General features: G+C 40.8%; 1 protein-coding gene across 2 annotated transcripts in view; it reads left to right on the top strand.

The window, feature by feature from the left end:
- ADAMTS12 (ADAM metallopeptidase with thrombospondin type 1 motif 12) overlaps positions 1–22,871 on the top strand; it is a 372,760-nt gene that overhangs the window by 258,736 nt on the left and 91,153 nt on the right. For both annotated transcript variants that reach the window (XM_068535210.1, XM_068535209.1), the window contains exons 14-16: positions 981–1,101; positions 7,508–7,752; positions 9,199–9,337. In XM_068535210.1, the coding sequence (XP_068391311.1) occupies positions 981–1,101; positions 7,508–7,752; positions 9,199–9,337 (505 nt within the window). The remainder of the gene's footprint in view (positions 1–980; positions 1,102–7,507; positions 7,753–9,198; positions 9,338–22,871) is intronic.

The raw sequence follows: 22,871 nt of genomic DNA, 5'->3' as shown, positions 1-22,871 counted from the left end.
TGAAATGTGGTTAAGGAATATAGGCCGTAGAAGAGAGCAAGAAACAAAGGACCTCAGTGGAAGTTCACGTGCTTTCCATGACTTTCCATCTGAGTGTTAACGATTCTCTGGTATCTGATGCTACCAAACACCCCAAGTTTAATTACTCTCCTTTTCCAGAATAGGCATTGGATGGGAAAGGCTTGGCCGTATTGGTGGGTGGAGGAGAAGGAACCAGTGCAGAGGGAAGGATGATGATTTGGGAGGACCAGTGGACAGAACACTGAGAAGTGGTCAGGTCCAGAGCACAGGAACAAGGTTAGGCCTGGCTCAGGGAAGAAATGACCAGTTCCTCCTCTGCACCTGGAGGGAAGGAGGTCAGGATGGCTGGGATACGGCTACATGTGACAGGTGGTGGGGCTGGGGTCATAGGAGGCTCCAAAGGATCTGCTGATGGGCCTGCAGGTCCGAGATCTCATCCCTCACGGGGCTGGAATGGTCTCAGCATGAAGCCACGTTTTCCCCCAGGGCTGCCAGTTCAGACAGGAACCAGAGAGAATATCCCCAGTGAGGAATGTAAAGGGAGTGAACAACTAAGTATAGGTGGAGTCATTCCATCATCCCTGGGAATCTCATTAGAGAGGAGGGGGCATGAGGTTTGCACATCTGAAAGGGATTTGCTGCTCCCCCGACAATGATTCCAAGACATTTTCATGGTTCCATTTTTGGAAGTGTGTTCAGTTCTGCCTCTCACCCAGGGGAAATTGCAGATGCATTCAGTGTGTACCTCTTTCCCCTCAAAGCAAGTATTTCCTTTACCATCAGTGGGTGCTTTGGGTATTCTTCTGGCCACCACAAGGAAGAGGAAACATTTATCTTGTATCTGCCCCCTGCCACAATCTCATCCAGAGCAAAGGGGGGAGGAAAGAGGAGTCAAAAGTCCAGGGCAGGTGTGGCCTCTCCTGCCTGTGTCATTCGTCCTCAACCTCTCTTCCCCGCAGATGGTTGGCTGTGACTATGAGATCGATTCCAACGCCACGGAGGATCGCTGTGGTGTGTGCCTTGGGGATGGCTCAGCCTGTCAGACCGTGAAGAAGGTGTTTCAACAGAAAGAAGGATCTGGTAATAAACAAATAAATAATTGAGGTGGCAGGGGCCTGAGAATGAAGGTCAAGATGGAGTGTTACTCTTTTTAAGCAGATTGTGACTTTCACAGAATTCAAAATGGGTATAGCCTTCACTACAAAGGGATAAAGGTTCCTTGGCAGTTTTAGGAAAGGGGTTGAATGCTAAGCAATTACAGGAAGCATCACATTGCACTAGGGATCTAAGATGGCTTAGTGGCTGTGCACAGGACCAGGTTTAAGAGTGTGACCCCTGGAGAGGATCCAGGGCTGAAGGCCAATGGACCGAGACCTGGGGGAGAGAAGAGATGAAAAGCTGGCTGAGGAGGATGCAGACATAGGAGCAGGTTATGTAACTGAGGGCAGAGAAGCCAACAGTGGGTTTAAAGGCAGAAGCGTCGGCGTGTAGCTTCAGGACCAGAGGAGAGGCAAGGCAGGGTTGCTTCAATTTGCTCTTATTCCCAGTTCCTCCCTGTAAGGGGGTCCCAGCCAGTGGTGCCTTAAGGCTCTCCAGGTGGCTTCTCCCACCTAACATGCCCTCCTTACTCACATCGCACTATTCCTTTCCCATGATTACCTTTTTTGAGGTTTCTTCCTTGTGCAGCTTTGGGCTGCTGATACTCCTCGGGGCATGGAGAGCCCATCCTCATCCCAGATCAGCTGTGACCCTGCAGACTGTCTTCAGTAAAGACAGTTCCCATGATCCCTTGGCACCAGCAGTTGCTGAAGGCGTCTTGGGAGGAGGCTAAGTTAGGCCTGGAGATGATGAAGACAACTCAGAGCATCTTAGTTTAGTCCCCCTCATCCCCTCCTCCCCAAGAAATACCCTGAGACAAGAATTCAGGTACCATGCGTTTGTTTGGAGGTCAGAGAATCCTGGGAAACACCAGTAGGGCACTGGAGGAAGTGAAACAGAGAAAGGAAGGCAGCCAGAAAGGGAGTGTCATTAAGCCAGTTATTATATAGGAGCCAGTGTAGACGTTGTACTTCCAAAGTTTTCCCGCCCAGGAGGGAAGGCGTTGAGACAGTACACACCAGCTCCCGTTAGTCATTGCTTGGCGCTGCTTTGGGGAGGTGGGGGGATCTTGTTGTTAATTCTCTAAATTCCAAGGAACGCAGGTGCTGGAAATAGGGTGGCCAGGGTGCGCCACCCAGCTAGAGCCAGAGGGGATGGGGCAATATCCCACGCTGGGGCTGGGGTGATACCTAGGGTGCAAGTCAGATATAGTGGTGCACCTCCCTTCTAGACTTGCTTAACACCCAGGATGAAGTTACTAAGTATGCCCCTGCGTATCGGGTGTGGTCATTAAATGACCTAGTTTTCCCCAGCACACATCACCAAAATTTGGACTTAATCCATTGACTTCCTAAAACTACCACTCTAGACTCCTCTGGCCTTAACTGGTTTCTCTAGACCTCACCAATGCCAGGCCCTCTGACCACTGAATCAAGTCCTGGTCTTATTCACACTGGCCTGCTTTGTTTTGATGCTGGGAACAAGGGACCACATTCTCTGAGCATTCTGGAACTCTCCTACGACTAATTGTGTCACTTAACTCAGTGCCCAAACCACCAGCCTTGATTCCTACCTCTGTTATTTAATCATAACCGGAATGTGCTCAGCTTTTGTTTGAAATCTTTTTATGGAACCAGAACAGTTACCGTATAAAATTCACCTTTAATTTTATATTTTAAATGATACATTTGTGTATCTATTGAGTAGATTTGATGCACATAGTAATTTTAAGTCTTTTGGCACAAGAAGTTAATTCAATTTCCACTGTCTGATATACCTCACATACAGTTTTTCACTTTTACAATTCAGCATGTTAAAAAAAAAAAAATCTATAATCTAAAAAGCAGAGGAAAGACACAGAATGTCCCTGTTCTTCAACTCTTGCTGCCAGTATCCGTATCTTTAGAATAGGAGATTCCTGAAATAGAGTAAAAGCAGCAGCTGCCTGGAATTATGTAGGTACCTGACCGCCTGGATCCCATCTACTTATTGATTCTGTGTGTTTATGTGCTTAGTTCTTCCGGCTGTAGCTCCCTAAGCTCTGCCACTGATCTTTATGGTCAAAAGATTATATTCATACAGAGTTAGGAACTGACAACAGTTACAAATTATGCTAAAATTACCATCTTAATCCCATAATGAGGAATGTTCTGGACTTTTGCTGGCGGCTCCCTAGGCTCTGTGACAAAATAAAAATGATCATGAATGAATGGAACCCATTAAGAACACTCACAGCACAGGTCGGAGGGCTGTGGCCGCAGTGTGGGTGTAGGGCCTATACAAGTCCGGGCGGTGAAAGATGAGACACTTTTAGGAAGAAATGATACGGCTTCATGACTCAAAGTTGCTCCTAGGCTGTTCCGCAAGGTTCAGTTTCTTTGCTGTAGATTCAAGAGAGAATAGGGACCTTTCTAAGATTTTAGGGAGGGTGAACGACGTGAGGAGGTCAGTGTCCTAGAAAGACTGGTTTGCCAGCAACATACAGAATTGCCCGGAATAGGAGAGCCCAGCGCTGGGAACACAAGCATTAACCCAGGTTCAGGAGATAAGGGCCTGGACTAAAGAAGTTCATGTAAAGGGGATGAGAATCATATAAGAAAACATTCCAGAGACAGAATCAGAGGCAGAAGGGAGGACATAATGATAAGAGAGGACATGGCTTTCTTGAAACCATGTTTACCAAAATACCACCTTACTTGGAGACTGTCCTGTGTCATGCTTTCCAGGAAACCTTGGGTTGGAAGGGGTAGAGAGAGTGACTGGACACTTTACACGGGAGTTTTCCCATCAAAAGAGCTGAAAGACCTCCAGGGCTCAGGGCTGTGAGGAAGCATTTAGGGTCAGGAAGCCCCTGTCGGTGTCTATTCCCTCTGCTATGTTTCCACTGGTTTCTAGCAAGAGGATCATGGTTGCTCACAGTGTGTTCCAAGACTGCAGGCCCCTTACAACCCTCTTTTGAAATAATTGAGGCTAAAACTCCAAATCCAGAGCAGTTTCGTTCTCAGTACATCTGCCTGGCGAATGTATTTGTACGTAGCTCTTCCTCACTGTGATTTGTGAGCAGGTCAAATGCAGTTTTGGATCTGAACCAGACAGCAATGCGTCACTGCTGTCAAGCCAGGCTTCAGAAGATGGATCTATCTTTCCCAGGAGCCCCCTCACAGAAACCATGGCATCTTGGCCTGCAGTGAGGATTGTCTTGCTTGCCATACACAGACAGCACAAATCGTAAAAAAAAAAAAAGACAAGCTGGTAGTTGTAGTTACATTGCCTGGGTTAATAGTATGACCTCTTTATAAACACATTTTTATCTGAAGTGACAGACTGGAAACCAAATATGCCAGTGGGTAAATCCTTTTTTTAGAATAGTTGAATAAGATGCACATTAGCACCAATAATCCATTGTCACTCTTATGGTATGTCTTCAGAAGTGAAGCCAGTCTTCTGCTCCATCCTCAAAGGCCCTGAATATTCTTTTAGCTCAAGGTGTTCAAGACTCAGTAATGGGATGGTTTCTCCAGGTGGTCTCCATGGGTCTAGAGGCTCCTTCTTTGAGGTCAAGATTATGTTTTCCACTTCCCCCAATACTGGTGTGAAAGAATCGTGTTTACTAAGGAAAATGGAAGAAAAGTGATGTACTGAATGAATATATTCATTATTCTTAATACTTTGGAGATATTCTTACCAACCCTGAAGATCTGACCTTGACATAGAATGAATGTCTCAATAATCCTTCACCCCCTACAACTTTTTAATATGATTCTCATGTCTGTAAAGAAGACCCATGAGGATGAGACATTCAAGGGGATTTTTTTCATCTCTGTTCTACCAGTCACATTTTTTCATTAAAAACGCTGTATTAGGAGTTGGTTAGCAAAGCCTGGTTACAGGTGTGGGTGTGGGTGTGTGTGTGTGTGTGTGTGTGTGTGTCTGGCCATGTGCTGTGGCATAGATTTCTTCCTCTCTTGGGAACTCAGTTTCCTCATTTTATAGATAAAGAGATTGATGGTCATTCCCTTCCACCTAAATGTCCATTAACAGTTGGCTGATTAAATAAATGGGTTTATGTCATTTTGGCAGTTGTTGAAATGCTAAAAAAAATGTGGAAAGATATGTAAGGTATATTAAATTTAAAAAGCAATAGTTAAAATAGTTCACATAGTATGATCTCACTTGTTTAAAAAAGTATGTGTATGTGTGTTTATACATGCAAAGAAAGGTTTTGGAAGAGAATGCAAGAAACTATTAACTGTAATTATCTTTGGGACATACGACTCTGGGTGGAGGGAAATGGAAACTTTTACTTTTCATTTTATACTCCTCTCTATTGTGGGTTATTTTGTCATGTGTAAAGGAGTCTGGTGGCTATGTTATGGTTCTTTTCGACTCCAAACACCACAATTTTATCTTTTGGGTTCCTCTTAGGTATTCTTTTGCAAAAATATATTACAAATATGTACTGCTTTTGCTCATGGCTAAATCTGCCTCCGTTTACATCTTCTTTCTACAAACTGTTCGGAAGCAGCAATTATATTCAATGAAAGCTTTTATTTTAAATTTGATGTACTTTGCCTTTTGATAAGACAGAATCTATACAAAATAAATATTTCTAATTTTAGATTTTCTTAAGTGGAAGATAAAAGGCAAATTCTTTTGGCTTTTTTTCTCATCAGTTCTCACTGTTTTTTGTTTTGGCTTGGTTTTTGTTTGTTTTTAAACAAGGGATATGGTGGTTGCCATATTCTTTAATGCTAGTTGACTTTATGCGTGAGCTCTGCTATGAGAAACTCTGCTATGCTGCAGGGAGCAATGCTCCAAAGGCATTTGAAACAATTGCATCACCCTCAATTACATGTGATTAAATATTTTCCCTGAGCTACTTGTAACTTAATAGTTTCAATCAGCTGTCTCAGGCAAGTGCATGAGGGCCCAATGGAATTTAATCAAGTACTTCAGGCCCCATACTTCACTTCCTTTGGATGGGAGCTGCCAGTTTGAAAAAATTGAGCTGAGGTTGTGGCCTGTACCCAGCTTCTGAGTAAATCGTTCCTGCTGGCCAGACGTGGGTTTTAACTCCCAGGATCCCATGCTATGTTAATGTCTGAGGGAAAGAGAGTAGTCAGGGCACTTTTAGGTGACAGAGATGAGGGTGTGTTTGTTAGTCAAAAAAAAAAACTTAGTGTATATCCAGTGGAAAATGATCAAGGTCTTAAAATCAAGTTTTGTATGGAAAAGGTAAAGGAACAGAGAAAATTTAGCTTAGAAAAGGACAAAATAATCGATTAGCAGAGTTGGGAGGGATGTCAGACATCATCTCATTCAAGCTCTCATCTCATTCAACGTCCTTCATTGTGCAGATGACATTCAAAGAAGTTAAATAAGTCAATGGACATCATGGAGCTCATTCGTGGCAATGCAGAAACTAGAATCGGATGTCTGACTCCCATGCCCCAGTACTCCTTGCCCAATGCCATCCCCAGCGTCTTTCCATTCTATCACAGCTATGAGATGATGGTTCTTTTGAAGCATAAACAGGATGAATGCATAAAGGGCTTAGCCTAGAGTCTGGCAAAGAGAGGAAGCCATTATGTGTTCATTCCATTTCTCCCCAGTAGGTCTCCTACCATAACAACCAATAAGCAAGGATAAGACTGTAGCTAGAATTGATCATGGTCTTTAAGTAGATTGTCCTCTGTGCTTTTTCAGAATGTTGGACTAGAACATGTGAGAACAACATAAGTTTATATTTCATCAAAACATAAGAAAAAATGTGAAAAAAAAACCTTTCTAATGAATATAATTGTCCAGCAATATAAAAAGCTGTGCTCAGAGCTGAGTTTCTCATCACAAGCTGTATTCAAGAGTGCCAGGTGGCAATCAATCCAAGATTCTCTCCAGAATTCTCTTAATGAATTTAAGCTATGATTAAATTACTTCTAAGAGTCTGTCTTTAATTTTCAGGCAATGAGGATGAGCGAAAGGATGTAGCCACTGCAATGTTTAGGGAGATTAATCTGATAGTAGCAACAAATGTGGAAGCAGAAATGCTAATGGGAAGCTGGCTAGGGGCTGTATCATTTTGAACTATCAACAGAAAATCACAGAAAAATAAATGTTGGATCAACCACAGAAGGTTCAGAGTTCAATCTGCATTTATTTCACCTCTCCTCTCATAAAACTGATTACATAGTGAATCATAAGGTTCCTGAGAGTTCTACTCATGGCCAAGCTTTTAAAGTTCCCCGTAATTAGTGCATGTGCCAGTCCCAGTAACCACCCAGCAGGAAGGCAAGGGCACTAACTGATGGAGATCCTGGGAAGAGGATGGATGATGAGTCAGAAACAGACTGTGTTGAGCTAAGCTTGCACGCCTCTCTTCTCTCCTTAGGTTATGTTGACATCGGGCTGATTCCAAAAGGAGCCAGGGACATACGGGTAATGGAGGTTGAGGGAGCTGGAAACTTTCTGGCCATCAGGAGTGAAGACCCTGAAAAATATTACCTCAATGGAGGATTTATTATCCAGTGGAATGGGAACTACAAGCTGGCAGGGACCGTCTTTCAATATGACAGGAAAGGAGACCTGGAGAAACTGATGGCCACAGGTCCCACCAATGAGTCAGTGTGGATCCAGGTAACACAGAAGCAAAGGGAACTGCTGACATGTGCACTAGTTAGGATCTTTCTCATTTTCTTTTCCAAGGTGTTTGCTAGGGGATATTCATTAAGAATGATTAAACCTTCTTTTAGCAAGGAACAGGGAGGGAAGTGAGATATTAGTTTATGCTGCTAATCCTTTATTGCCTAAAATTGGCAAAACCCTTGTGATGAAATGCCATGGGCCCTAAAATCATCTGTTGAATTTAGTTTCCAGTATGGTTGACAGGCTATTCATTTCAGAGTGAGTGTTCCTCAGGTATAAAAGGGATGCTACCAGTCTATGTCAGCCTGGCATGAGTTTCCAAACAGCTTTCCAGCAGTGGTGATGAACTGACATGGTTCCTTCACATGTTATCATGTGGTTGTCCTCAGGCAAAAGGTTTGACTTCGTGAAACTCTTGGAGGAGAGAGGGGTTAAGATGTAGCATGTGCTCTTCAAAGGCACAAGTGATTTGTCTTTCATACCAGCAAAGAACTGTAGAAAAGGAGTGGGGTAATTATACCAGCAGACCAAGGCAGGTTGGGGATGATGGATGGCCCAAGACGGTCACATCTAACTATATTCAGAAGTTAGAAGGAAGTCATTTCAGAGCCAGAGATCAGAGCATTCACAGAAGCTGGAGGTCAAAGCTTGACAGCTATGACCCATAAATGTCAGGAGACCTTACATCTTATAGGCCCACCCCGTGGAGCAACCCACCTACCACCTCTAAGTGTGAGATTAATCCATTTCAAACATGTGGTAAGTAGATCGCCTGCAGGAGAGGGAAGTGAGGGGAAGGTCCCAAATTCTGTCTCCAATTTTATGCCTTGGCTAAAACCCATGACCATCTTAATCCCAGAAATATATGCTTTCAAGAAAACTAATCAGCCTGAGAGCTAGAGAAGGGCACCATAAAGCAACAACAGCGGCAACAAAAGTTACTGTTTACTGAGCGCTAGCTGTATGCCAGACACCGATCTAATCATATCTAGTCACATTACTTTTGTTTGTTTAACCCTTAAAAGCACCCTATTAGTCATGCGATGATTATCCTCACTATGTAGATGGGGAAAGGAAGGCACAAAGAGATTAAGTAACTTACCCATAACCACAAAGTTAGTAAGCACGCAAGGGCACAAGGTGACCTACCAGCCCATTGTTGGAAAGGACACTCTGGTCATTCCCTCAGAGTAATTCCCGTATGATTAGGCCTCGCATGAGAATTCAGTGAAAAAATAATAGAATAGGAGCAGATTAACTATAGACATATGTAGACATGCAGGTGGAAGTAGAGGTATTTATTTAATGGGATGTATTCCATTGCACACCTCCATGACTACTTTAAGATGATGGACGTTGTACAGCATTTTTATAGGACTGTGGTTTGCAGTATAAAGTCACAACAGAGTTTGACATGACCCTGCTCTTGTCCTTTAGCTTCTATTCCAGGTGACTAACCCTGGCATCAAGTATGAGTACACAATCCGGAAAGATGGCCTTGACAATGACGTGGAGAAGCTGGTGTACTTCTGGCAGTATGGCCGCTGGACAGAGTGCAGTGTAACGTGTGGGACGGGTGAGAACACCACCTCTCTCTATGAATCCACGTCAGCTTCAGAATAGGCCATGGAGGAAGTTTAAGCCAGCAGTTTGCAGTCTCGCCCCTAGGTCTGCAGGGTTCCGCAAAGATGGCCCAGGGGCCTCTATGGGGAGTAAATGTGTCGGTCATGATCTAAAGAAAGAGGCACTTTTTCTTTTATCAGTTTTACATACTGTCCTTCATGAAAGGTTTTGTTTGCAGAAAGGGTTACATGTCTTTTTTAAAAAAGCAGACCAGAAAGGCTTATAACTTCTCTGGTTGAGGACCTGAGGACCACAAAAGTCAAACCACCCACCAGAGGTATCCTTTAAATCACGGCCAAATCCAGACCATAACCGTCTCTCCTAATTCCTAGCCCAGTGTTCTTCTTCTGTCTCAAATTTACCAGTTTTTCATAGCTACAAGAAAAACAGTTTTCTCTCATAAATCAAGCATTGGAGAGGTTCCTTGCTGTCAAGTATGTCAGGATGGGACAAGTTCTGCTATGGTAACAAAGAAATCAAAATCTTAAGAACACAATGAAGGTTTATTTTTAACCCAGTCTAAATCTGGCACAGATTAGATGGCCCTGCTTCCTCTTGTAGCTGAGACATCTGAAATTGCCCCACAGGGGAAGGAAGAAATTGAAGAGGCAGACTGTCCCTTATAACAGCCTTGGCCTGGAGTGACGCACACCGCTTCTGCTCATGTTTCATTGGTTGGCCTCAGCCCTGTGGGCACAATCCAACTGCAGAGAGAGGCTGGGAACTGTAAAGGAGTATGTGTTTGTAGAGTGCGGACTCTTGTGGCCGCAGTGCTAGATGAACATTTCTGGGGCCTCTGGGGGCAGGGGTCGGGGCTGTTCTGGTACTTGGGGCTCTTCGCTCATTTGGGGGCTTTAATAGTAGACTCTGCCTCGCTTTCTCCTTTTGGATCCTGTCCGAGTCTGTTCGGGAACTTTCTGCCTCTACTGTTACTGCTGCCTATAAAGCTAGGGCAGCTATTGGCTGAAGTGCCAGAATCAGCAATATAGCAAAGGGAATCAGAGTGATGGAGAGAAGGGGTCAGGAGAACACAGCCTCCTCCCCCCTGGCTTCCCTCTCGTGTACTTTGCTCCATTTGTTCACTTGCTCTTTCCACCCGCCCACCCCCACCCCCCAGGAGGTAGTCGTGGAAAGAGGTCCAGGGACAGACATTGAGTCGTGGCCCATCAGTCTTGTAAACAATTTTTGTATTACTAATTTCTTTCTTTCCCTCCTTCAGTATAGAAAACCAACAGCTCACTTTTAGAAATCACAGGAATCATGTGTTCATTTCAAAGTGTGTGACATCTTGAAAATCCTAAACCTCTGGAAATCTGTCTAGGTCACATCTGGCAGCAGCCGTAAAGGGCATCAGTAAGAGTCAGCCCTGCTCTTCCCACTGCTGCCCAGGAGGGCTGGGATCTTTTTGCTGAGAAGCAAAAGCAATTTAAGCAGAAAATAAGTTGGTGAAAAATATTTCCCTGAGGAGAAGTTGGGAGGAAAATGAAGTCATCGGGACTGTAGTTAACAAATACTTTTTCGATTTTGCATCCCTTTTGTTCTCTTTTTTGCAATGACGTACAGGTTTAAGCTTTAAGTTTAAATCATTTATTCCAGGACACCATGGAGAGAAACTCATCCAGTCCTGCCTGAGCAGGGCCTTCTCAGAGAAACACGAGATTATTCACCCCACCCTCCCTTCTATTTCAGCATGGGCCGAACCCTTTGCCTTGCTTGTGTAGTATTTCAGAGCATGGGAAATACAATATAAATGGCTGATTTGTGCAGTGATCATAAAGGTATATTCGTATTTAGCAAGGAAGTGAAACAGCCTTACCAAACAGTGGGCATTTGGCTTTGATACAGCCTGAACCTTCAGGAGCATCTCTGCCTGACTTGGGCAAATGCCACTCTGGTTATTAAACCTTAACAGAAGTTATCATAGTGCCCATGTGCTTACCTGAATTTCAGCCATGCTATCTATTTGAGGGGCAGTGAGCTCTCTTAATTCTGGCAGAGAAGGATGACAGCATATCTACCTTCACGCTCTCAGACATAGAGAATGAAATGCTAATATTCACATAAGACACTCACTGCTAAATATAAAGATGGAAGACTGCCTGAAACACTGAATCATTCAATGATGCACTTTTATTTCCTTTAAGTTAAAACTTTCTATATTATAAAACTAAGTTAAATATGTTACTGAAAAACTAAGGTCACCACCCTAACATACATGCACTTTGGTACTTTGCTTCATTGCCTTTCGATATTATTTTTTCTCATCATAGATGTATATAGTTGTGTGCATATGGATGTATTTATGTACATATACATATGTTTTCACTTTAACATCATAACGTGGGTACCATTCCATGTGTTACTCAGTCTCCATAGCTATCATTTTTGTGGATACATTATATTTCACTGGCGAGACGAAACAAAATTCCCTCAGCCAGTTCCTTATTGATCATCATCCTCTGATGAGCATCTTTGGGCCCATGTAAAGAATGATCTCATTAAATTTTAATTTGTAGATGGAATTTCTAGGTTCAAAAAGTAACATACTTATACCAAATGTTAAGAAACTTATGACCACATTGATTCCCATCAATTGATGCCCATTGATTCCCAAGGTTACAAACAGGTAGTAGCAATCATTTTATTTTATTTTACTTTATTTTATTTTGTTATCGTGTTATTTTAGTTTTACACTTTTTCACTGGAAAATATTGCAAAGGTCCCAGCAAATAGGAGAATGCAATAACAAACTCCTGTAAATCAACCACACAACTTTATCAGATCTTATTATGTCATGTTTGTTTCAATCTTCATTTTTAAAGAGTAAGAAATTGCACAGATACACTTGAAGAGCACTGCCTAACTCTACTCCCTTTCCTTTTCCTCCAGAGTTAACTAGGGTCAATGTTTTATTTCCATGTGGGAGAAACGCTAGAAGGGAAGGAAAAGAGATAGAAGATCTTGGCAGTGGTCTAGGGAAGTAATAATAGTGGCTTGAACTAAAGTTAAGGTGGTACAGATGGAAAAATCGTGCAAATGTGGAGATATTTAGGAGCTGTACTAGACTGAACTTAACGGTTGATTCCATTTATCTTTTGATAGAGAGTGGTTTGTGCGTGAGGGAGGGTTGAAGGGTGACACCCAGTGTTCTCCTTCGCATAACTGGCTAAATGGTAGTGTCACTCACTGAAACAGGGAACATGTGACAGGAAACAGATCCCAAGAGGAGTTTATGATGATATGAGTTCAATTAAAGTGCCTATGAGATTTCCAGGTGAAAATGCCCAAAGGCAGTAAGTAACATGCTTATTTTAAAAAGTAGGTCAGACTGCCTATCTTTGTCAGTTTGGCTACTATAACAAAATACCATAGGCTGGGTAGCTTCAACAACAAACATGTATTTCTCACAGTTCTGGAGGCTGGGAAGTCCAAGATCAAGGTGCTGGCAGATTCAGTTCTTAGTGAGAATCTTCTTCCTGGCTTGTAGATGGCTACCCTCTCACTGTATCCTCACATCTTATGTCCCTTTTTCTTTTTATAAAGGCATCAGTTCCGTCATGAGGACCTTACCCTCATGACCTGATTACCTCCCAAATGTGCCACCTCCAAATACCATGACACTGGGGGGTTAGGGCTTCAACATATGAATTTTAAGAGGACACATTCATTCCATAGCACTGTCCTAACAAACTTATTTTATCCAGAGTGAACTCCTGTTGTAATTATTTTGTTGTCTTTCTTGGTATTATATTTCCTTATGGATTTTGGAATAATAATTTACAGGCTTGATTTGAGTGTGATTTCCTTTTAGTTTCTTTTATTTTTCTCTTTCCTGTCCCTTTCCTCCCTTTTTCTCTCTGTGTGCACCCACTCTTTCTAGTTTTTGCAGTTTTTTCCTGACCACACTGTGGGACCTCATTTCAGGACAGGACTTGCTAAGGTGGTTCAAAATTGCCTCTCCTAGTGACATTGAAAATACGTTAGGAATTATCACAGAGCCACTCTGGCAGCTTGGCTGAGCGCTTGCATGAGAAGCTGAGTCCTTACTTTGCAACCTTCCTCGGCCTGAAAGTCATCAAGAGTTAAGGCTCTAAGAAGTTTGTGGTGTTGGTGGTCTCCTTTTCATCTCAGGTGGAGCAGTTAAAGCCCTCAGATTTCACGGGGGCTGCGCACGTGGCCACCACCCACCAACAGCTTCTGGCTGAGAGCCCGGCAAACCCTTCACCTAAGTCCTGCTCACCCTTTTGCTGGGATGTTTACCTACATTTAAGCATTGTGACATTTTGGTCTTCCCTTTTTATATAGTTATAATTTAATATCTTTTATAATTTATATTTTAAATGTTTTTTAAAATTAATTTATTATTTATTTATTTATTTCTGGCTGTGGTGTTGGGTCTTTGTTTTTGTGCAAGGGCTTTCTCTAGTTGCGGCAAGCGGGGGCCACTCTTCATCGCGGTGCGTAGGCCTCTCTTGTTGCGGCCTCTCTTGTTGCGGCCTCTCTTGTTGCGGAGCACAGGCTCCAGACGCGCAGGCTCAGTAGTTGTGGCTCACGGGCCTAGTTGCTCCGCGGCATGTGGGATCTTCCCAGACCAAGGCTCGAACCCGTGTCCCCTGCGTTGGCAGGCAGACTCTCAACCACTGCGCCACCAGGGAAGCCCTATAATTTATATTTTACATATAATTTACATTGTGCATTTGGAGCAAAGAGCTACTTAAGTATAAATTCAAGAAGATGTAATCAGTCATTGGCTTCTTATCTGGATGAAGGCTTTTGGAGGAGAACCGAAACAACGAGTTCCAAGGGGAAGACGAAGCTCCGCCTCCGCTGGCTCAGTCCTGACCCTGCCAAGGAAGAAGGGCCCGGTGGGGCTTTGCCTGTGCCCGTCCACCAAAGGCTGTCACACGTCTCTAAATCAACAGCCCTCCCCTTCCCAACCAGGCAGCTTGTGTTTACAATCAGCTTCTTCTAGCAACTCTGTATCTGTTTGCTTCAAGAGAATATTTTGCCTCCACATATGTACCCCTTCTCCTTTTTTAAAGGATGGATTTAAACCAAGATGCCTCCAGGAACGAGGACGAAATGAGTATATTCACAGAGGAATCCAAAAAATACAATTTGAGGGAAAATGCAATAATTTTTGATGAGATGGGTGAAGGACAAGAAGCGAGTTATGTCGATTATTGTAGACACAATTTTGTGATTAAATCTGGAAAAAAGGCAGCCTGTTTTGCCCCATGGCAACCCTAGTACTTCAGGAATCTGTCAGTTGTAATCTGTTCGAACCAGAATTCCCATGTGTCTTATAAAACTTACAGCAATGGCACTACTGTCAGACAGTGGGTCATCACTTCTGAATGTGACCTTTGCCAGTTGTCTGCTCTGTTGTCTCCTCTGTGCTGTGTTTTTGGTCTAGAAGCACAACAATGGCCTGCACAAAAGGGAGAACATTTTCTCCTGCCCCACCCTGGACGTCACCCTGCTTGGCTGAATTCTCTTTGGACCGTAGTCATTGTTCCTTTGTTTAAGGAACGTCACATTCTGATAGGAAAAGGCAAATACTGAAAACTCCACTGACATATATACACTAACATGTGTAAAATAGATAACTAATGAGAACCTGCTGTGTAGCACAGGGAACTCCGCTTCGCTGTACGGTAGAAACTAACACAACATCGTAAAACAACTATACCCCAATTAAAAGAAACAAAAAGAAAACTCCAAAGACCATGCGAAGCTCCTGGAGATTGCTTGAACTGTTCTAAGCTGCCTTAGAAGCTAGATCATGTTCATTAGAAATAAATACATGTAGAACAGATACTTACATCACTGAAACTAGTTCTTACAGAGTCTGACAGTATTCCTAGTAAGGCTCAAAATAATCACGTGCATTTGAGATACGTCCACGTATCCTTGATAAAGCGTGAGAATAATAAATAAGGGCACGTATTTCACTCTGATCCTGATGGGTGACCATATAGTGATGTTTAGAGGACAGAAAATCAGAGTCAGATACTTCCTTGACTTTTTAAAATTGCACTCATCTTGGCGCTACTCCGTCTGACTTTGTCCTCTATAATTGTCAGGTAGGATCAACCAAGTCCAGATATTGATCTCTAAAAATATCTGGAGGATTTTCTTAATATGTAGGACTTCATAAAAATAATAGGATTTATTGAGATGCATTTAAACATACGCTATGGAATGAGGATTATATAGTTTATCACATGCATAAATATATAAAATAAACTATGAGTAATACACAGTAGAGACCTGATAACCTTCCAGTTGTACTTCACTAATGAACTAATGAAAACTCTTAGCCCAGAGTAGCTAATCTGCTTTTTTTTAGTGATTGCCCTAGAGTTTGCAATATATGTTTACAGCTAATCCAATCCACTTTCAGATAACACTGTACCACTTCAGTGTTATGAGTACTTTATAATAACAAAATTATAGGCAGTATGAGTACCTTATAATAACAAAATAATCCTGGTTCCTGCGTCTCGTCCCTTGTATCATTTTTGTCATTCATTTCATTTCTATATGTGTACCTAAGCACATATACATATATATCATGTATACATAAGCATCATAATCAAAATAAGTGAATACATTATTGGTATTATTATTTTGAGCAAACTGTTTTCTGTTAGATCAGCTCCGAATAGGAAAAATGGAAGTTTTTATTTAACCTTCATTTATTGCTTCTTTAGTGTTTTTCCTTTCTTTATATAGATCCAAGTTTCTGATTTTTAATATTTTCCTTTTTTCTAAAGAATTTCTTTTAACATTTCTTTCCTGCAGGTCTATTGGCAACGAATTCCTTCAGTTTTTGTTTGTCTGAGAAATTATTTCTCCTTCACTTTTGAATGGTAATTTCACAGGGTGTGGAATTCTAAGTTGGTGGGTTTTTTTCTCTCAACACTTTAAATATTTCACTCTGCTCTCTTCTTGCTTGCGTGAGTTCTGAGAAGCCACATGCAGTTCTTTCTTTGTGCCTCTGTAGGTAAGGTGTTTTTTCCCTCTGGCTTCTTTCAGGACTTTTTCTTTGTCTTTGATTTTCTGTAATTTGAAAGTGATATGCCTAGATGTAGTTTTTTGGGGTTTTTTTTGGGCATTTATTATACTTGCTGTTTTGGGGTATCCTGGATCCACGGTTTGGTTCTGATATTAAGTTGCCGAAATTCAGGTTCCCGTGGTAGTCAGCTTCTGAGTCTCTACTCTGGAAAGTTGGGAAGTTCTGACTCCCTCTATTCACTCGTCTGTCTCTCCAGTCTTGGGAGCAGCAGTTTGCCCTGTGCCCTTTCCTCTCTCATATCCAAGAAGAATCGTTGATTTTTCAGTCTGTTCAGCTTTTTGCTTGTCATTACAACAGAGTGGCAACTTCCAAGTTCCTTACATGTGGAACCTTTGACCGGAATTCTTTCCAAGGTGGCTAATCTAATATTCTCTTATTCTACTGGTCGTCTTAGTCCCATCCCATCCCATTTTTATCACATGCAGCCAGCAGAGATTAGTCCCTCCCCTGTTTCCAGGGCCTTAGTTTTGTTCCCTATTAGTGCACTTGCTGGGGATTTCTCAGTTGGTTTCTCTGAAGGCTTGCTTTGCTCAATGTACCCTGCAAAATGCTGAATGTTTGCTTTTCTTGTTAACCCTGTGAGTTTTGTGAGATGTTGCAGGCCTCTGACTTTCCCTAAGTGTGTGCTTTGCCTGATTTGTACACAGTGGCTGCAGAAGAGGAGTTATAAGCAGGAAAGAATACTTCTTGATCGTGGTAAATTTTGAAAATGGTTCCTACCTAGTTCCATTAAGCATTTTTCAAGCACCAGTGATGCTCCTGTTTGAGCATTTCTTATGTATTTCTTATATAATTTCTTTCTGACCATGACAGTCAATGTATGTAATCAGTTCATTGGGATTTCAGGGAGGAAAAAACTATTGGCTTTGAGTCTTACCAATGTTGTGAGAAGTATGGGTTTCAGCAATGGATAATAAAATCAATGTGTTTGAGCTCTTGCAGTGATGGGACTCAAGTTCTTCTTGACTGAGCCTTCATTATGAAGGATAGATCTGAACTCATTGATCAAGGAAATCAGAGATGAAGGGGGTCAAGGAGCCAGAAAATACAAAGTAAATATTTAGTGGGAACTGAAATTAAAAGTTGGTAGATTTAGGATGGACTTGTCAATAAGACATATGGTTATACAATTCCTACTCTTCCCATCTTCTATGAAGTTACATGTTATTTCCGTATATTGTAAGGGAATTGTGGCAGTGCCCTCTATTGATTCATAGAATTTTTATCATCTCACATTATTAAAATCAATGTTATATCCAATTTTAGGAGAATTATAGATTATGTCCTAGTGTAAAATTTAACTTATACTTCTTAACTTGTACTCAAGTGGTTATAAAAAGAGATCTTGGTATTTGTCAGTATTTTAAAAACCGAGTATATAGTACTTTGAATCTCTTTCAGGTGATGTGATTAAGTATTCAGTGCTTGAGTACCTTTGATCTTAAATTTTGATATAGTAGGAAATATTGCATTTTCTGCCATAGGTGATTACAATAAGTTGTCTTTAGTTGCTTTCTCTATAACCTTCCTAACTTGAATTTTTGAGCCATAAAAATCTTATATGAACTAAATTAACCATATAACAGGCTCCCTTTATTTTACAATTTCAGTATTGAATTGAGAATATGATGAGCTATGTCACTGTTTTATTTCGTTTTGGTTTTGGACATAAGAAACTTTACTTGTTCTTATATCAAGGTATAATTTCCACTTGAGATGATCAGGTTAAGGGGTATATGAAGATAATTCTTTTTTTTTTTAACATCTTTATTGGAGTATAATTGCTTTACAATGGTGAGTTAGTCTCTGCTTTATAACAAATTGAATCAGCTATACATATACATATATCCCCATATCTCTTCCCTCTTGCATCTCCCTCCCTCCCACCCTCCCAATCCCACCCCTCTAGGTGGTCACAAAGCACCGAGTTGATCTCCCTGTGCCATGTGGCTGCTTCCCACCAACTATCTATTTTACATTTGGTAGTGTATATATGTCCATGCCACTCTCTCACTTCATCCCAGCTTACCCTTCCCCCTCCCCGTGTCCTCAGGTCCATTCTCTATGTCTGCATCTTTATTCCTGTCCTGCCCCTAGGTTCTTCAGAACCTTTTTTTTTTTTTTTTAGATTCCATATATATGTGTTAGCATACGATATTTATTTTTCTCTTTCTGACTTACTTCACTCTGTATGACAGTCTCTAGGTCCATCCACCTCACTACAAATAACTCAATTTCGTTTCTTTTTATGGCTGAGTAATATTCCATTGTATATATGTGCCACATCTTCTTTATCCATTCATCTGTCGATGGACACTTAGGTTGCTTCCATGTCCTGGCTACTGTAAATAGAGCAGCAGTGAACATTGTGGTACCTGACTCTTTTTGAATTATGGTTTTCTCAGGGTATATGCCCAGTAGTGGGATTGCTGGGTCGTATGGCAGTTCTATTTTTAGTTTTTTAAGGAACGTCCATACTGTTCTCCATAGTGGCTGTATCAATTTACATTCCCACCGACAGTGCAAGAGGGTTCCCTTTTCTCCACACCCTCTCCAGCATTTATTGTTTGTAACATTTTTGATGATGGCCATTCTGACTGGTGTGAGGTGGTACCTCATTGTAGTTTTGATTTACATTACTCTAATGATTAGTGATGTTGAACATCCTTTCATGTGTTTGTTGGCGATCTGTATATCTTCTTTGGAGAAATGTGTATTTAGGCCTTCTGCCCATTTTTGGATTGGGTTGTTTGTTTTTTTGATATTGAGCTGCATGAGCTGCTTGTAAATTTTGGAGATTAATCCTTTGTCAGTTGCTACATTTGCAAATATTTTCTCCCATTCTGAGGGCTGTCTTTTGTCTTCTTTATGGTTTCCTTTGCTGTGCAAAAGCTTTTAAGTTTCATTAGGTCCCATTTGTTTATTTTTGTTTTTATTTCCATTTCTCTAAGAGGTTTGGTCTAAGAGGTGGCTCAAAGGAACTTGCTGTGATTTATGTCTTAGAGTGTTCTGCCTATGTTTTCCTCTAAGAGTTTTATAGTGTCTGGCCTTCATTTAGGTCTTTAATCCATTTGGAGTTTATTTTTGTGTATGGTGTTAGGGAGTGTTCTAATTTCATTCTTTTACATGTAGCTGTCCAGTTTTTGCAGCACCACTTATCGAAGAGGCCGTCTTTTCTCCATTGTGTATTCTTGCCTCCTTTATAAAAAATGAGGTGACCATATGTGCGTGGGTTTATCTCTGGGCTTTCTATCCTGTTCCATTGATCTATATTTCTGTTTTTGTGCCAGTACCATACTATCTTGATTACTGTAGCTTTGTAGTATAGTCTGAAGTCCGGGAGCCTGATTCCTCCAGCTCTGTTTCTCTTTCTCAAGATTGCTTTGCTATTAGCGGTCTTTTGTGTCTCCATAGAAATTGTGAAATTTTTTGTTATAGTTCTGTGAAAAATGCCATTGGTCGTTTGATAGGGAATGCATTGAATCCATAGATTGCTTTGGGTAGTATAGTCATTTTCACAATGTTGATTCTTCCAATCCAAGAACATGGTATATCTCTCCATCTGTTTGTATCATCTTTAATTTTTTTCATCAGTGTCTTATAGTTTTCTGCATAGAGGTCTTTTGTCTCCTTAGGTAGGTATATTCCTAGGTATTTTATTCTTTTTGTTGCAGTGGTAAATGGGAGTGATTCCTTAATTTCTCTTTCAGATTTTTCATCAGTAGTGTATAGGAATGCAAGAGATTTCTGTGCATTAATTTTGTATCCTGCTACTTTACCAAATTCATTGATTAGCTCTAGTAGTTTTCTGGTAGCATCTTTAGGATTCTGTATGTATACTATCATGTCATCTGCAAACAGTGACAGCTTTACTTCTTCTTTTCCAATTTGGATTCCTTTTATTTCTTTTTCTACTCTGACTGCTGTGGCTAAAACTTCCAAAGCTATGTTGAATAATCGTGGTGAGAGTGGACAACCTTGTCTTGTTCCTGATCTTAGAGGAAATGGTTTCAGTTTTTCACCAGTGAGAATGATGTTGGCTGTGGATTTGTCATATATGGCCTTTATTGTGTTTAGGCAAGTTCCCTCTATGCCTACTTTCTGGAGGGTATTTAGCATAAATGGGTGTTGAATTTTGTCAAAGGCTTTTTCTGCATCTATTGAGATGATCATATGGTTTTTCTCCTTCAATTTGTTAATATGGTTTATCACATTGATTGATTTGCGTATATTGAAGAATCCTTGCATTCATGGGATAAACCCAACTTGATCATGGTGTGTGATCCTTTTAATGTGCTGTTGGATTCTGTTTCTGGTATTTTATTGGGGATTTTTGCATCTATGTTCATCAGTGATATTGACCTGTAGTTTTCTTTCTGGTGACATCTTTGTCTGGTTTTGGTATCGGGTGATGGTGGCCTCGTAGAATGAGTTTGGGAGTGTTCCTCCCTCTGCTATATTTTGGAAGAGTTTGAGAAGGATAGGTGTTAGCTGTTCTCTAAATGTTTGATAGAATGTGCCTGTGAAGCCATCTGGTCCTGGGCTTTTGTTTGTTGGAAGATTTTTAATCACAGTTTCAATTTCAGTGCTTGTGATTGGTCTGTTTATATTTTCTATTTCTTCCTGGTTCAGTCTCAGAAGGTTGTGCTTTTCTAAGAATTTGTCCATTTCTTCCAGGTTGTCCATTTTATTGGCATAGAGTTGCTTGTAGTAATCTCTCATGATCCTTTGTATTTCTGCAGTGTCAGTTGTTACTTTTCCTTTTTCATGTCTACGTCTATTGATTTGAGTCTTCTCTCTTTTTTTCTTGATGAGTCTGGCTAATGGTTTATCAATTTTGTTTATCTTCTCAAAGAACAAGCTTTTAGTTTTATTGATCTTTGTTATTGTTTCCTTCATTTCTTTTTCATTTATTTCTGATCTGATCTTTATGTTTTCTTTCCTTCTGCTAACTTTGGGGTTTTTTTGTTCTTCTTTCTCTAATTGCTCTAGGTGTAAGGTTAGGTTGTTTATTTGAGATGTTTCTTGTTTCTTGAGGTAGGATTGTATTGCTGTAAACTTCCCTCTTAGAACTGCTTTTGCTGCATCCCATAGGTTTTGGGTCGTCGTGTTTTCATTGTCATTTGTTTCTAGGTATTTTTTGTTTTCTTCTTTGATTTCTTCAGTGATCTTTTGGTTATTAAGTAGTGTGTTGTTTAGCCTCCATGTGTTTGTATTTTTTACAGATTTTTTCCTGTAATTGATATCTAGTCTCATAGCATTGTGCCTGGAAAAGATACTTGATACAATTTCAGTTTTCTTAAATTTACCAAGGCTTGATTTGTGACCCAAGGTATGATCTATCCCGGAGAATGTTCCATGAGCACTTGAGAAGAAAGTGTATTCGATTGTTTTTGGGTGGAATGCCCTATAAATATCAATTAAGTCCATCTTGTTTAATGTATCATTTAAAGCTTGTGTTTCCTTATTTATTTTCCTTTTGGATGATCTGTCCATTGGTGTAAGTGGGGTGTTAAAGTCCCCCACTATTATTGTGTTACTGTCGATTTCCCCTTTTATAGCTGTTAGCATTTGCCTTATGTATTCAGGTGCTCCTATGTTAGGTGCATAAATATTTACAATTGTTATATCTTTTTCTTGAATTGATCCCTTGAGCATTATGTAGTGTCCTTGTTTGTCTCTTATAATAGTCTTTATTTTAAAGTCTATTTTGTCTGATATGAGAATTGCTACTCCAGCTTTCTCTTGATTTCCATTTGCATGGAATATCTTTTTCCATCCCCTCACTTTCAGTCTGTATGTGTCCCTAGGTCTGAAGTGGGTCTCTTGTAGACAGCATATATACAGGTCTTGTTTTTGCATCCATTCAGCCAGTCTATATTTGTTTGGAGCATTTAATCCATTTACATTTAAGGTATTTATCGATATGTATGTTCCTGTTACCATTTTCTTAATTGTTTTGGGTTTGTTATTATAGTTCTTTTCCTTCTGTTGTGTTTCCTGCCTAGAGAAGTTCCTTTAGCATTTGTTGTAAAGCTGGTTTGGTGGTGCTGAATTCTCTTAGCTTTTGCTTGTATGTAAAGGTTTCAATTTCTCCGTCAAATCTGAGTGAGATCCTTGCTGGGTAGAGTAATCTTGGTTGTAGGTTTTTCCCTTTCATCACTTTAAATATGTCTTGCCACTGCCTTCTGGCTTTCAGAGTTTCTGCTAAAAGATCAGCTGTTAACCTTATGGGGATTCCCTTGTATGTTATTTGTTGTTTTTCCCTTGCTAATTTTAATATTTTTTCTTTGTATTTAATTTTTGATAGTTTGATTAATATATGTCTTGGCATGTTTCTCCTTGGATTTATCCTGTATGGACTCTCTGTGCTTCCTGGACTTGATTGACTATTTTCTTTCCCATA

The sequence above is a fragment of the Eschrichtius robustus genome, chromosome 2 (assembly GCF_028021215.1).
Source record: "Eschrichtius robustus isolate mEscRob2 chromosome 2, mEscRob2.pri, whole genome shotgun sequence".
NCBI classification, from domain to species: domain Eukaryota; kingdom Metazoa; phylum Chordata; class Mammalia; order Artiodactyla; family Eschrichtiidae; genus Eschrichtius; species Eschrichtius robustus.
Note: the sequence above shows the minus strand (reverse complement) of the source record. Positions and strands in the feature narration are given on the sequence as shown.